A 17,106-nucleotide genomic window follows, 5' to 3' on the forward strand; every position below is an offset into this window, starting at 1 on the left:
GCGGGCTCTCGCCAACTACCGGAAGGCGTCCGCGTTTCTGATTGGCTCTCCGAGGCGCCCGTCTGCACGCGTCGGCCTGTCGGCGTGAGCCCTGAGTGTGGCGGTCCCGGGGGTGTGTGGCAGGGCTTTCTGGACCTGGCACCTGCACCCTCGCCCTTTCCATCAGGGGCTGGGCTTGGGGTCGCCCCTGGCGGGCGGCTCGCAGATCTTGAAGAGGAGCACGGGCGCGCAGACCGCCCCGGAGCTGCGGAGGCCTGCTGGGCTGGAGGAAGATGGCGGCGGCGTCGGTGTCCGCGGCTTCTGGCTCGCAGTTCTCGGTAAGGAGCGGTGGACGGCGGAGCGCCGCCAGCGCGGCCCTGCCTGGCGCCTCTGGGCATTTCTCCCGCTTTCGAGTCTGCCGGCCCTGCCTCTCGCCCTCCCGAGGGACGCGGGGACGGGCGCTGCCCCTCTTCCCTGCGTCCCTGAGCTGCCCCCGCGGCTGCCGGGGAAGCGCCCGCCGCTGGGCCCGGCCGCCCAGGTGCTGACCGTTGTCTGCCCGGCGGGACGACTGCCCCGCCGCCCGCGAAAGCAGAGCTGCCTGGTCACGTGGGCGTAACGGCCCCTCGGGACCTCGCCGGGACCAGGTGGGCGCCAGCTTGTGCTGCTCTCGAGTAGCCGCAGCTTCCTGGTGCCTGCTCGCCGCGGTTTCGCGCCCTCCTCTTGCCGGCAGGGGCTCCCGCCTCCTGTCCTCCCAGTAACTTTGTTCCGTGGTCCTCATAGTCTGGAGCGCGCGCTTTTCACTTCCATCAAATACTTCACTTGCTCTTCTGTGTTGTAGATATTTTAATATACGTTTTCATCTAATTCAGGGATGGGGAGGGCGGTAGCAAGGGGAGCTGATCCTAAATATTGTTTTCGTCTCTACAAGGGTCATCAGTTCAGCCACTATGTTGAATTGCGGTGTTTAATACTTAATGGTTCGGGGATTGCCCCATTGGTAATAGACGGGAAATGAGTGCCAGATCTCAAGTTAGAACCATTATCTCTTTGTCCAGCCAATGCTGAGTTCCTGGTATACAGTTAGGCTTTGAAATTACACAGGTGAATGAAAGAGAACCTCTAAAGGAGCAAAACACTGAAGATAAACACCATGTAATGAGATAATTACTACACAGTACATCTTGATAAGTGCTATTATGCTAGAATTTGTAGGCAAGATTGGGGACCAGTGTTTGGGTAGGCAGAGAAAGTTTTCTCCAAGAGAAGATGGAGTTGCATGGTGCAGGAATTTTCAGTGCTTGCCATAAGAACGGGAGAGAGAAAAAGGCACCATAACCGTTTTGGGGGTATATGCCAAGATAATAGGTGCTTTTAGGAAACTTGAAATATTTTGGAATGAGCAGAGGTAAGAGGGAGGTAGAGTTGGGTGGGATGAATTGTAAAAGTAGGTAAAAACATGATGTTGGAGGTACTTGTACAGAATCTGGGAGAAAACAATATTCAGATTATTAAGGTAAAGTCAAGTCCTAGAAGCTGAGGCGGGGAGGGAGAGGTGAAAGAATGTGAAGAGAGCAGAGGGACCGTGGGGAAGTCACACTTAGTTTCTGTGGCTGTCCTTAGGATTTTGATAGTGAGGCCAGAAGTAGCCTTCTGGGTTTTGGCAGAAAGGGTGATTCGCTTGCAGAGAGGTCAGCAGAGCTTAAGAAGCAATTGGAGTTTATTCAGGAATTATGTCAGGAAAGGGGGGGATAAAAGAGGGATTTTAGACTATTAGGTGTCAGTAGTAGAGTGAGATTTTTAGTATAGGAGATGTGATTAAATTTAATTGGGAGATGTGCTCTCAAACAGCACTTTGAGGTTGAAGAAGGACCCTTTAAAATGTGGAGTTGAGCTGCACTTTGTGGACCCTAGCTCTGGGATGTACTCGACCCTCAGTGCTTAAACTCGGCGGAAGTTCCAGCGAGTACGTAATAGAAAAAACACATTTTCATGTGCTAAGCTCAGCTTTAAGTGGTTTATAAATGTCAAGTACACTAATATCTAGGATCTTTTACAAATCACATTCTAAGTCTTTTAAACTAACTTGATCTACATCAAAATGTCTAATTTTGAAGCCATGTCCCAATGCAAAAATGGCCAAATTCTGTTTTTCAGTGCATAAGTAATGGCCCTGCCTAGATCCTTTCTCTGCCCATCTGGAATAAGGCTGCATTTCCAACATGACCCACCATAACAAAAACACATTAACTGAACAGCTGATTATAATCCAAGACATGGCATAAGAAGACCTTGGAATACTGTAACATGAACTGACAGAGACTACTTATGCCAAACCTGAGGGTTGTGAACATTAAGAGCCCATGTATTTGACACTGATAAAATCAGTATGGCACTAGCTATAATAAATGGAAATGCTTTTACCAAGGCAAGGATTTTTAACAGATTCACAACTAACACAATCAGTTACCCTGTAAATTTCAAATATGATTGACATGGGGGGGTAGGTGATAGGTTGGGATTGGTCTTTTTATGTATTCATTCACTGCACCAGCAATAAGAGTAGCAGAAGCAGGTAGCGTTCATTGAGGGATTACTCTCACTACTAGAGCAGGAAAACAGCTGTGATGGTGCACACCAGTGGAGTTAATGCCACATAGAAGTGCAGGCAGCGTGGAGCTGAAACAGAAGAATGTCTTTCATGTCAGTCCTTTTTATTTTCCCAATAACTGTAGTCAGTGCCCTTATGTCCTTTTGTATACATTAAAAATACATAAAATTTATTTTAGAAAATAATAAAATGAATGCCTTCATGCCCCTTTATGCGTTTTCCTTCTCCACACACAACCACTACCATAAATTTCAAGATTATAATGTTACCTAATACGTACATAGTACTAACTGGCAGGCAAAGATTTAAGCATTTTTCATTTTACCTAATCCTCACATAAAGTTATTACCTTATGAAGTTGGCATTAAAGTTACATACCTAGTAAATGGCAGAACTTGAATTTGAACCCTGGCAATTTGGCTCCAGTGTTCCTACTTTTAGCCATTACGTATTCTATCTAATCATTCCCATTCTTTTTTCCCCTTACAGGCATAGTCGTATCCTTTTTATTTACCTGAGTCATATTTGTATTCCTTTGTGACTTGCTTTTTCTCTCAACCTTAAGTATTTGAGAATCATCCATGTTGATATATGTGTGTATATATGATATTTCATTTATACATCTGTATAAGATAGTATCTTGGTAGACTTTGGAGTTTTTAGGTTATGTTCATTTGTTTGCTGTCTATTATAAATAATCCTGTTGTGATCATCCTCATGTGTAAACCCTTTCACGTGTAAAACGTTTCTCTAAAGCAGCAGTTCTCAGTGTAGTCTGAAACCTCTGGGAGTCCCTGAGATCTTAGGTAGATTCCAGGGTCCATCCTTGTCGACCACATTTCTGTTGGTGTGCAGTAAAGAATTTTGCCTTGCTCAAAGAGAGGTCTGGAATTTGTCACCCCCTCCTGGAAGTCATCTCTGCATGCCTTGGAACTTCTAGAGGGATTGGACTATCTGATGAAATGAAGCCTCAGGAAAAACTCTGGGTGGGCATCAAAAGTTGAAAGATTGGCAATCCTCTGTGCATGTTGTAATGTTGAGAAATAAAAAGTATAACCTTGCAAGTCTAACCGTCACTCCTGCCCCCGCTCCTGTGGATTGGCCTGTGAGGGCATGGCCTTGCAGGAGAATATCAAATAACTCCTCCCCTTGTTTCTGTAAATCAGCCTGTGAAAACATGGCCTAGCGGGAAGATATCAAACCAGTCACTCCCTACCCCCCCTCGCGTCTGTAAATCAGCCCGCATGCAACCTTGCACCTGCCTTCTGCTTCTGTAACCCGGCTTGCAAGATTTTGCTTAGCAATGCGTTAGCCAACGAGCAAAAGTCATTCTGATCCCACATGAAATCCAATGAAAACTGAAAAACGGTTCTCAGAATTTGGAGATGGACTCTCCTCTGGGCCCGCACATAATAAATGTGTTCTCTGCTTCTCCTTGGAAGTCGGTTTTGGGTTTTTCTGCAGTTCAGAATTCCTGGCTTTGCTGCAACAGTAACACATTAATGTTGAGAAGCTAACAGTTGTTGAGGATGGTGCAGCCCTCCCCACCACCCTGTGCATCTCTTCCTTTGGCTGGTTTCCTTCCCCGCAATAAACTGTAATTTTGAGTATGCTTAGTTTCGTGACATTTTTTGAGTCGTTCTCGCTCATTACTGACACCAGGGGGTGGTTTTGGGAACACCCTGCCCCCACTCTGATCTTGCAGTTGGTCAGAAGTGAGGGCAGTCTTGTGTGGACTCCTGTCTCTAACCTTGTACTTGGACCATAACTGCTTGCTCTTGGGGCAAGAAGTCTAGAAAAGACCTGGCAGTCTGGAGGACTGTGCCTTTAACCTTACTGTTTGGCGAACTCCCAGAGCCTGGGGGCAGATATAGGTATACACATCTACGTCAGCCGAAACCACGCAGTGCGGTAGATTTGAATGCAGAAGCAGATAGAGAATCCAGATGTCTTCTTTTAAGCCAAACATTAAACAGGTGTACAAAAATATAAAACAGTGCCATTCTTTTTGTTAAATTTTTGGATAATGTAGTTATTTTTCACTGAAAAAAATACGTTAACATGTCATGGGTATATTTTTAAATGGATCAATATCTCAAAAATTTGTTTTAATTTTTAATACAGTAAATATCAGTAGATATAACCCACATAAATAAAAGCTCTTTCAGGTCGTCAATAATTTTTTTTCTTTTTCTTTTTTTGATTACATAAATGTTACATCGCAAATAGGAGATTCCCATATTCCCACCCCTCCTCCTCCCTCACATTTCCCCATTAGTAACATCTTTATTAGTATGATACATTTGTTACAATTGATGAACAGGTATTGAAGTATTGTTACTAACCATGGTCTATAGTTTACCTTGTAGTTTACTTTGCTCCACACAGTTTTATAGGTTCTGACAAAATGTACAGGAGAGAGAAGGAAATGGGAAAAAAACATTAGAGTTCAGTTAATATGCCTGTGAGTGAAATTGCTGGGTCATAGACTGTGTGAAACTTCAGCTTTACCTGGTGATGCTAAATTTGTTTTCCAAAGTGATTGTACCAGTTCACAATCTCACAGAAGCCTTCTTTATTCCTTATCTCTTTGACAGGTAATATTATCCCACATTTAAATTTTTGCTAGTTGGGGTTGGTTCTGATCTTGTTCTAATTTGGCTTCCTCTGATCATTGGTGAGGTAGCACTTTTTTTTTTTTGTCATACATTTGCTTAACTAGTCCTTGCTTCTTGTGGTTAGTGGTTTTTGTTTTTTATTTTGAGAAATTCTCCCTTATCTCTAAGGTCTTAATGATGTCTTGTACATTTTCTTCTACAAGTTTTTAAGTTGGCGACTTTTAAATGCTTACCTTACCTGAAATTTGTGTGATTTATGGTAGTAAACTAGTTTAATGATTTTAGTTATGTTAAAGAGTTGTCCAGGCACTACTTATTTGGAAACTCATCCTTTCCTTGGTGGTTTGCTTTTCCAGTTCTGTCAGAGTATTTTCCATATGAATACGTCTGTGTTCCTGGACTGTGTTCCCTTGTTGTATTTATCTGTCCCTATATCAATACTCAGTAATTTTTAGTTTCTCAGAGGTGGGTATCCACCTTGTTCCTCAAAGAATCTTAGATATTTTTGCTGCCCGAGGTATAAAATCTGGAATCTGCTGTTGGAATTTTGATTAAAGTTCTCTGTATTTCTAGTTCAGTTTGGGAATAACTTGTATCTCTAAGACATTGAGCCCTCTGTGCACATGTTATATACTCCATTTATTTAGATCTTTAAATTTTTCCCTGAAGTTCAAGTTTTAGGTCTTGTACAATTTTTATTGAATTTATTTCTAATTAATTTTTTCATTGTTCAGTATATACTATAGTTTCTCAAGTTGCATTTTCTAACTGGTGTATAGAATTATTGATATCTGCATTTCAATATTACCCAAAAACCTTACTGTAAACTTCCACTAATCCTAATTGAGGTTTTTTTGTGTTTCCCATTTAGACTTTTGGATTCTTTCTTTCCAGTCATAATATGTTATTTCTATTTGTTTTCTTAAACATATAGGCTAGGAACTGCAGTACAGTGTTAGCTAAAAGTTGGAATAGCAGATCTCTTTAAGGAATATTCTTAATTCTTCACCATTTGAGTATGTTTGTCCTGGGTTTCTTATACATTTTTAAATTAGTCTATGAAGATAGTATATGTTTTTTGGTTGTTAATAATGGCTGGATACTGAATTTTATTGAATGCTTGTTTACATTTATGAAGGTGTTCATATGACTTTTCACTTCAAGGCGATGATGGACTGCAGTAAAAGATCTTCTTATTGTTCACCTCAGTGTTGTATTGCTGTAATAACCCCAACTTGATCGTATTATTTTATTCTTTCCATAAATTGGGGTATATAAGGGTATATATAGCTTGCTAAAATTTTTATGAGGATATAAGGGCCTAAAATTTTTGTCAGGTTTTGATACCAAGGTAGTCTCATAAAATGAATGATGGCTTCCTCTTTTTTTTTTCTTTTTCTGTTTTCATGAAGTACTTGTGTAAGCATGAATTATTTATGTGTATATATTGTGGAATGCACATCAGTTCCCTAAATTATGGTATTGATTATGTTCGTACTTGCTTGTAACTCTATATCAAGTATCTGTACCATTGGACTTTGACTTAGTTCCCCAATTTTATTTCCTCCAACTTTTATATACAAACCGTTTTTCTCCTAAACTGTTGTATTCATTAACCTTTAACCATTAAGAAGTCCTTTCCATGCCCAATTCTAGTTTGGCTGTAAGAATTCAGATTAATCTGCAAGGCTCAGCGCTGATTTCACCATCAGAAACTTTCCTTGACCATCCTAATCGGAATCAAGGATCAAGGTCCTTGTAAATGCACCTGAATTTAATTTGAATTTAGTCTCTGTTACAACCAGTTTGGCAGTTCAAACCTAGTCTTGTATTTAAATTATGAACCTGATTCCTTTCAGGCCTGTTATTTGTTTCATCTTAAAATAAGACAAGTAATATGTATTTTTGTCATTTTTTGCGCTTAACACAGGATGATCAATAAATACTTGAATTTTAAGTGTTTGTAAGTAGGACATTTGCCCTAATAACTAAAGCCACCAGGAATGGTTAAATTCCTTCTTGTTCAATTTTTTTTGGAAGAGCTTGAGTAAGATTGATTTTGGATCATCTTTGAATGATGGGTGGAATTCACCTGTGAAGCCATCTGGTCTTGGGCTTTTCATTTTTGGGAGGTTTTTGATGACTTTCAATCTCTTTGATTTGTTGAGGTCTTCTATTTCCTCTAGGGTCAGTGTAGGTTGTTCATGTGTTTCTAGGAATTTGCCTATTTTATCTTAAGTTGTCTAGTTTTTGGCATAAATAAAGTTGTTCATAGTATCCTTTTATGAGCTCTCTTATTTCTGTGGGGTCATTGGTAATGTCCCCCTTCTCATTTCTAATTTTATTTATTTGCATCTTGTCTATTTTTTCTTTGTCACTCTAGCTAAGGGTTTGTCGATCTCAAAGAGCCAACTTTTGGTTTTGTTGATTGTAAGCACTGAGGGCTATAAATTTCTTTCTCAGCACTGCCTTTGCTATATCTCATAGGTTTCGACACGTTGGGTTCTCATTTTCATTTGTCTCAAGACATTTTCTGATTCTTGCAATTTCTACTTTGACCCACTGATTACTTAAGACTGTGTTGTTGAAGTTTTGCATGATCTAAACCTGAAATAACCACAGACCTTAAAAATATGACTTCCGTGGCATGTGTAATAGGTGTCACTAAAGAAAAAAAAGTATGTATATAATTTTATATATGTGTATATTTTTTAAAAAGTGTGTGTGGTTTGCTCTCCATAAATCTATGAATTTTCCCCTTTTATGTCCATTATTGATTTCCAGCTTCATACCATTATGATCAGAGAAAGTGTTTTGTATAATTTCATTCTTTTTAAATTTATTGAGACTTGTCTTGTGACTCAACATATGGTCTATCTTGGAGAAGCACTCATGACCACTTGAAAAGAATGTATATCCTGCTGCTTTGGGATGTAATACTCTGAGATGTCTGTTAGATCTAGTTCATTTATCGTATTTTTTAAGTTCTCTGTTTCTTCATTTATTCTTTATTTAGGTGTTCTGTCCAATACTGAGAGTGGTGTGTTGAGGTCTCCAACTCTTTTTATAGAGACATATTTCTCCCTTCAGTTTTGCTAGTGTGTCATGGGGCATCCAGATTAGGTGCACAAATACAGTTATTTCTTTGTGGTAAATTGCTCCTTTTATTGTTATATAGTGACCCTCTTCATCTCTTAAAACAGTTTTGCATTTAAAATCTGTTTGAGTATTAGTGTCACTACTCCAGGTCATTTTTGGCTACTATTTGCATGGAATATCTTTTTCCAGCCTTTCACTTTCAGCCTGATTGTATCCTTACATCTGAGGTGTGTCTTGTAGACAGTATATCAATGGCTTTTTTTTTTTTAATCCATTCTACCAGTCTGTGTCTTTTGATGGGGAAATTCAGTCCATTAACATTTAGTGTTATAACTGTAAAGGCGTTCCTTCATCTGTTTTATCCTTTGACTTTCCGTTGTCAGATTTACTATTGTCTGTCTTTTTATCCTTTTAAGTTTCTAGTAATTTTCATTGCTGTATTGTCAAGTCTTTCACCCTTGTTTTTTCCTTTCAAGCTGCAACATTCCCTTTAGTATCTTTTGTAATTATGATCTTTTGGTAACATAAGCTCAGTTTTTGTCTTTGAGGACTTTAGGCTCACCCTAATTTTTTAAGACTTTTTTGCTGGTTAAAGGATTCTTGGCTGGCAGGTTTTCTCTTTCAGTACCGTAAATACATTATACCACGTTCTTCTCACTTCATGGTTTCAGATGAGAGATCAGCCCTTAGTCTTACCGAGGTTCCCTTGAATGTGATGCATTGCTTTGCTCTTGATACTTTCAGAATCCTCTCTTTAGCTCTGGTATTTGTCATTCTGAATAGTAGGTGTCTCAGAGTGGGTGTATTCGGATTTATTCTCTTCCAGATGCGTTGTCCGTCAAATATTATTTCTTTCCCTTTTTCATTCTCTTCTCCTTCTGAGACACAGGTAACATGTATTTTTGTGCATTTCAAGTTGTCATTCAATTCCCTGAGACCCTGTTCCATTCTTTCCATTCCTTTCTCTTGTGTTCAAGTTCAGTTGTTCCTTCAGTTCACCAGTTCTGTCCATCATTTCAAAGCTGCTGTTATATGCCTCTGATGTATGTTTAATCTCAGCCAATGTACCTTTCATTCTCATAAGCTGTTACTTTCCTTTGCAGGCTTTCAAACTTTTCTTTATGCTCGCCTATTTTCTTTTTTGTTAAAGATTGATTGACTTATTTATTTACTTACTTCCCCTCCTCCTGCCCTGCTGTTTTTGCTGTCTGTGTTGTTTTCTCTTCTCATTTTCTCTCCTCTAGGATTCAATCCTGGAGACCTCTGATGGGGAGAGAGTTTCCCTGTCAGCTGCACCACTGCAGTTTGTGGTTTGTGCTGCGCTTCACCTTGACTCTTCCCTTGTCTCTCTTTTGATGTGTCATCATGCCGTGTGACTCAGCTTGTGCGGGGCACTGGCTCGCCATGCAGGTGCTTGTGTGCGCACTGGCTCGCTGCGCAGGCACGCTTTCTCTTCTTCTTTTTCACCAGGAGGCCCCAGGGACCAAACCCAGCTTCTCCGGTATGATAGGCAGAAGCTCTATCAGTTGAGCCATCTGTGCTTCCCTATTGTCTTCTTAATATCCTTTATCACTTTAGTCATATTTTTCTTCAATTTCTTAAATTAATTTTAGGAGATTTGTGTGTATATCATTGGTTAGTTGTCTTAAACCCTGTGTCTTGTTGGGATTTTTTATTGTTCTTTGTACCATCTCTTCCTGTTTAATAGTATGTTTTATAAATTTTGGCTGATGTCTAGGTATCTGAATATGTTTGTGAATTTACTCTGATAATCAATTTCTCTCTCTTGCCTGGTGGTTTTGTTTCACAGCTCTTCTTTGATTTTTGGTTCAACTTATTCTAAGTTTTACAATTTTCCCAGGACCAGGGACTCACTAATGGGGCACAGATTCTCTCCATGCAAAATGGGATGAGAGACTCTGAAAAGTGGTTTTTCCCCTTGCAGTTTCCTGGCTGGCCAGCAGATGGTGCTTGTTGGCCATTCTTTCCACGGAGGTGTCTCCTTCAATCAGTCCACTTGCCTGTGATTCTGGTCTGGCCAGAGCTGAGATTCAAAGTGCGCTCTGCTACCCGAATTCACCAAAGAGAAACCCCATCCTCTTCCCAGGGAGTAAGACATTGGTTCCCCTCAGTTGGCTGCAGTGAGCCTCGGGTTTTATCCAGGCTGTTCACCTTAAGAGGTGGGGATGGGTGCTTTTCCCAATTATAGGGGTTAGCAACTCACGGTGTTCATTTTGGCTTCTTTGTCTCTCTGTCCTTATGTGCAACACTTCTGGTGTGCAGATCCCCAAATCAGCTCCCTCCGATGACTTTTTGTCCTTTCTCTTGTTTATGTGAGAATATTGAGCCCTACCTACCTCTTCTGACATCATCTTCCCAGAAGCTCGAAATCAAAAGCTTTTGTCTTTCAAGGATTTATAATAACTTTATTGAGTAGGATAATCTTTTATAAATAATGTGTAGTTTTCCTATTTTGTGGAGAAATTGTATAATTCATTCAATTTATTAAACAGATTTATTGAATGTCTTTATTGTAATTTAAGCTGTAGTGTCAGCATACAGATGAAAAAATATTAGGTAGCAATAGCTTTTTGAAGAAATGTAAAAAGTATAAGGGAATAGAGAGACAAAAGGTACTCTTTTAGATGAGGTAGTCAGGGAAGGCCTCACTGGCAGATTTTTGAGCATATATTTGAATGGAGGAACAAACAGAAGCTTTTCAGGAAGAGTAAATATAGCAAATGAAAATGGAGTGTACTGTGTATGTTAGAAATCCAAAAGGTAAGTAAACATGGCCAGAAATTAGAGGGGAGGGATTTGGAGGAGTGGTGGAGATAAGGTCAGGGTTAGACTGTGATCAGATTATGTGGTGCCCTGTGAGCCACGGTAAGAACTTTAGATCTTATTCTGTGGTGGAGAGCTATTGGATGGCTTTTGGTTAGATGTATTACTTGAATTGATTTACTTTTTTAAAAAAGTTGTTATAACTACTAGTTGGAGAATAGACTAAGGGGATGTGGAGAAAAATGGAAGCATAGATTGATTAGGAGGCTCTTGTGGCAGTCTAGATGAAAGGTCATGATGGCCCGTGATCAGGGTAGAGTAGTGAAGTGATGAGAAGTTGGAGGTCTGTTTGAAAGACAGAGACCCAACAAGATTTACTGAAAGATTGCATATGGGATATATAAGAGATGACTGCATCCACGAGTTCTGCCTGAACTGCTGGATAACTAATGGTGCCATTTATTATGGTACATTGGACAAGAGCAGGTTTTGGAAGTGGATTCAGGAATTTGCTAATATGCATGTTAAGTTTGAGGTGTCTAAATTGTAAGAACTAAGCTTTTACATAGGTAGAGCCAGGTCCATTACATTGAACTTAAATTGGTTGTTTCCGAGGAGGGTCCAGATGTAGGTAGGTTAGTAAGTTTTCTTGTGATTGCCCTGATTCTGCAGAGGGGAGTGTACAAATCACTTAATATTTTGAACCTCCTTTTCCTCTTTTTTAAAACAAGTAGAGTGTAATCAGCTATTTCTATGGTTCTTCCAAACTCTTAAAAATATTTTTCTTATCCTTGAAGTTTATAACTTTTCCAGAGTGACTTTCTCATTTGAAAAGACCTAGTTATTAAGAATTCTTATGACTTGTTACTCTTTTTGATAATTTTAAAATATAATTGTGTTGTCGTTTAAAGATTTCTAGACCTTTTTATTTCAGATTAATTTTTATAAATCAGTTTTGCAAAACCACTTTATGTTCTGTCTTCCCTTTGCTTTTAGTTAATTGATTTATTCTTCCTATTTACATCAGACTGCTGCAGCAAATGAGGATATTAACTCAGCATATTCAGTGATAATGATTTGCATTGCTTCATCTCTGACATTCAAAATAAGATAGCTGACTTAGAAAATGGAGTATATTTAGAATTGGTTTCCAAAAAAAATCTTATTATAAACTGTATTTTTATATAAAATGACTCCATAATTTGTCCATTGACCCAGCCTAAAGAGTATTTTGATATTATGTGACAGCTTTTGTTAAAGGACAAATTCTCATACCATTGGTTTTACAAGCATTTTTTTTTTTTTTTGGCAGTCAGTGAATTTAGTGAAGATGGTTTGTTTTTGCTTTGTTTGGTTTTATTTTCCAGTAAATTATTTACTCAATAGTAAATTATGCATGGTCCTTCTGTTAATATCTGTACAGTGCTTAGTAAGTATAGTAAAAATTGTGAACATCGTTGATGAATTAGGAGTGGTTTATTTTCATAAGTCTTTGTATTGAAAAGGAATAGTTCAGAACAATTGGTAATTTGAAAGGTTAACTGTTCTGTAATAGGATAATAGTAGGATATATATGTAGCAGTTTGATATTGTTTATGAATTCCAAAAAAACACATTTGGGTTATGTTTGTGAGTGATCTTTTTCCTCTAGGCATATTATATTGTATTGGATTCAGAGGTTTCAGTCTTACTTGATTAAACTATGATTAAGGCTTTGATTGGGCCACATCAGTAGGATCAAAGGGACGAGACTCACAGAGAAAACTACATGGCAGAGCACAGGAGTTATTAATAGGTGGACTTTTGAGTTGGAGCCAGGAAGTAAGCACACAGAAGAGCAGAGCAGCTGAACCCAGAAAGAAACAAGCCCCAGAAAGACAGGAACTCAGGAAACCTGAACTCGTGGCGGAGATCGGCAGCCGTCTTGCTCCACCACGTGGCAGCAGATTTTGGTGAGGGAAGTAACTTACACTTTATGGCTTGGTGACTGTAAGCTCCTACCCTAGATAAATACCCTTTATGAAAGCTAACAGATTTCTGGTATTTTGCATCAGCACCCCTTTGGCTGACTAATACAGTGCATAACTAGTGAAGACCTAGGATTCTAAAAAAAAGGGACGAGTTTAACCATGGACAAAGCAGATGTTTTGTTATTGTAGTTATCTTTCCCATGTAAAGATTTGCTGAAGAGGGCCATCTGCTGGCAGGCCGGGCAACTGCAGGAAGAAAAATGCTTTTTGGAGTCTCTCATGTCCCAGCACCCTTGGATCTGATCCTTACTCCATTAGTGGGTCCCTGGCCCTGTTTTGATAACTTAAGCTGGACACTTTTAAAGGCTTGGAATAAGTTGAACCAAAAATCAGAAGAGCTATGAAACAAAACCACTAGGCAAGAGAGCGAGTAGAAACACCAACATAACCAGATGACTATAGATATCAGCAAAAAATTATAGGTAATACTAAGAAACAGGAGGAGATGGCCTAGCCAAAGGAATAAACCAAGACTCCTTATGAGACACAGGATTTACTACAACTAACCAAAGATGTATAAACAAATCTCCTAAATCAATTCAAGGAGTTGAAGGAAAATATGACTAAAGCAACAAAGGATATTAAAACACTGGGTGAGCATAAAGGCAGTTTGAAAGCCTGCAAAGGAAAGTAGCAGCTTATGAGAATGAAAGGTACATTGACTGAGATTACAGATACATTAGAGGGAGGTAATAGCAGAGTTGAGTTGGCTGAAGATGGAATAAGTGAACTAGAGGACAGAAATCTGACCTTGAAAAAACAGGAGAACAGAAAGAGAAAAGAATAGAAAAAAATAGTACAGATTCTCAGGAAATTAAATGCCAAGGTGAAATGCACAAAGATACATGTTACTCTTGTCCCAGAAGATGAAGAGAATGGAAAAGGGGCAGAAAGAACATTTGAGGGACTATTGACTGAAAATTTGCCAACCCTATGAAAGACATGAATATAAATATTCTAGAAGGACTAGGCACCCCAAACAGAAGAAATCCAAATAGAACTATTCTGAGACACCTGCTATTCAGGACATCAAATGCCAGAGGTAAAGAGAGAATTGTGAAAGCAGCAAGAGAAAAGCAAAGTATTCACTTATAAGAGAACCTCTATAGGTCTTAGTGCCCATCTCTCATCAGAAACCATGGAGGGGAAGTGTTTGTGGCTCAAACAGTTGAGCTCCCACCTATCACATGGGAGGTTCCAGGTTCAGTTCCCAGTGCCTCCTAAAGAAGACAAGCTGACGTGACAGGCTGGTGCAGCAAGCTGATGCAACAAGATGCAACATGAGACATGAAAACATAGCGAGAGGCACATCAAAACAAGGAGCAGAAGTGACTCAAGCAATTAGTGCCAGTGTGTGCCTTATGTATTTTGGGACACCTAGGTTAGGTACATAAATATTTACTATTGATATTTCTTATTGGTGAATTGTCCCTTGTATTAATATATAATGATCTTCTTTATCTAACAGTTGAGCACTTAAAATCTACTTTGTCTGATATTAATGAATTGTTAGTGCAGGTCTTTTTTGATTACTGTTTGCATGGAATGTCATTTTCCAACCTTTCACTTTCAGTCTGATTGTATCCTTGCACCTAAGGTGGGTCTCCTGTAGAAAGCATATGGAGGGCTCATAATTTTTAACCTATTCTGTCTGTCTGTGTCATTTGACTGGGACATTCAATCTATTAACATTCAATATTATTACTGTAAAAGCATTACTTACTTTGTCTTGGATTTCTGTTTTCATATCTTACTATTGTCTGTCTTTCAGTGGTTTTAGTTACACTTACTTATAATCTCCATTTCTCTACTCTTGTCCAAACCTCTCATCCTTTTTTTTTTTTTCGGGCTGCAGCACACCCTTTAGTATCACTAGTACATCTGGTTTCTCGGTGACAAACTCTCTGTTTTTGTTTATCTGCGAAGACTTTAAACTCATCCTCATTTTTGAAGAACAGTTTTGCGAGAGAAAGAATTCTTATCTGGGGAGTGGATGTAGCTCAAGTTTTTGAGTGCCTGCTTCCCACATTTGAGGTCCCAGGTTCAATCCCTGGTACCTCCTGAAAATAAAACAAAGCAGAAGTAGACATCTCAGCAATAATAGTTGTAGACATCAATAGACCACTCTGAACATGGGATAAAACATCTGTACAGAGGATAAATAAGGTAACAGATTGAATAATATGATAAGTGAATTACCCCTAACATTTATTGAACATCCCAAAACAGCAGGGATATACATTCTGCTCAAGTGCACATGGATCTTTCTCCTGGATAGACCTTATTTTGGGTTATAAATCAGATCTCAATAAATTATAAAAGTTGGAAGTTTTACACAGTATTTTCTCTGAGGATAATGGAATAAAACTGGAAATAACAGGTGGGAAAAGGGAAAATTCACAGATATATGGAGATTAAACACTACATTCTTAAATAACCAGTGGGTCAAAGGAATTGCAAGAGATATCAGTAAATATCTTGAGATCAATGAATATAACAACGTGTCAGAACTCAGGAATACAATGAAGGCAGTGCTGAGAGAGAAAATTTATAGCCCTCGAAGCTTATGTTAAAAAGATAAAATCAAAGACCTAACCGTACCTAACCGTACCTAGAGGAACTAGGAGAAAAAAAAAAACTAATCCCAAAGCAAGCAGAAGGAAAAAAATAACAAAGATTTAGAGCAGAAATAAATGAAATGGAGAATTAAAACAACAATAGAATCAACAAAACAAAAAATTGGTTCTTTGAGGGGATCAACACAATCAACAAACTCTTAGCTTGACTGATTACAAAGGAGAAGATGCAAATAAATGAATCATAAATGAGATTGGGAACATTACTTCCGACTCCACATAAGTAAAAGATATTCATAAGGGGATACCATGAACAATTTTATGTCAACAAACTAGACAACACTGATGAAATGAACAAATTCCTAGAAACACACACACAACTTCCACTGACCTAGAAGAAAAAGACCTCAACTAGCCTATCACAAGAAAAGAAATTCAAACAGTTATCAAAAACCTCCCCATAATGAAAAGTCCAGGACCAGATGCTTCACAGATGAAATCTGTCAATCATTTAAAGAAGATCTAACACCAATCTTGCTTAAATTCTTCCAAAAAAAAAAGAATATGAGGGAATACCTGTAAATACCTGCAACTCTGTAAAGCAAAAACCACTCTAATACCAAAGCCAAATAATATTACACACAAAAAAATTACAGATCAATTTCTGTAATGTAATGAACATAGATGTAAAAATCCTCAATGTAATACTCGCCAACTAAATCCAAAAGCACATGAAAAGAATTATACTCCATGATTAAATGGGTTTTATCGCAGATATGCAAGGGTGATTCAACACTAGAAAATCAATCAGTGTAATATAGCAGTATTAAATTTTTTTTTTAAAGATCCCCCCCTCCCAGTTGTCTGCTCTGTGTCCATTCGATTCACTGTGTGTTCTTCTGTGTCTGCTTGCCTTCTTGTCATGCGGCACCCAGAAACTGTCACTTTTGTTGTTGTTGTTGTTGTTGCGTCAGCTCTCTGTGTATGGTGCCACTCCTGGGCGGGCTGTGCTTTTTTTGCATGGTGCGGCTCTCCTTGCGGGACACACTCCTTGCGTGTGGGGCACCCTATGTGGGGGACACCCCTGTGTGGCACGGCACTCCTTAAGGCGTGGCAGACACCGTACATGGGCCAGCTCACCACACGGGTCAGGAGGCCCTGGGTATCAGACCCTGGACTCTCATATGGCAGGCAGATGCTCTATCAGTTTGAGCCACAACCACTTCCCAGCATTAATAAATTGATAAATTGAAGAAAAATCACACGATCATTTCAATTGATGAGGAAAAGGCATTGGACAAAATACAACATCCTTTCTTGATAAGAAAGGATGGAATAGAAGGAAAGGGTAGGAATAGATTATCTCAATATGATATAAAATGCATACATGTAAAACCCTTAGTAACATTGTA

General features: G+C 39.1%; 1 protein-coding gene across 2 annotated transcripts in view; it reads left to right on the forward strand.

The window, feature by feature from the left end:
- Nucleotides 1–43: 43 nt before the first annotated feature.
- The window catches only part of CEP57 (centrosomal protein 57), a 43,430-nt gene continuing 26,367 nt past the window's right edge, over nucleotides 44–17,106 (forward strand). For both annotated transcript variants that reach the window (XM_058289025.2, XM_058289026.2), the window contains exon 1: nucleotides 44–317. In XM_058289025.2, coding sequence (XP_058145008.1) covers nucleotides 273–317 — 45 coding nt within the window. In that variant the 5' untranslated portion in view covers nucleotides 44–272. The remainder of the gene's footprint in view (nucleotides 318–17,106) is intronic.

The sequence above is a fragment of the Dasypus novemcinctus genome, chromosome 27 (assembly GCF_030445035.2).
Source record: "Dasypus novemcinctus isolate mDasNov1 chromosome 27, mDasNov1.1.hap2, whole genome shotgun sequence".
Lineage (NCBI taxonomy): Eukaryota > Metazoa > Chordata > Mammalia > Cingulata > Dasypodidae > Dasypus > Dasypus novemcinctus.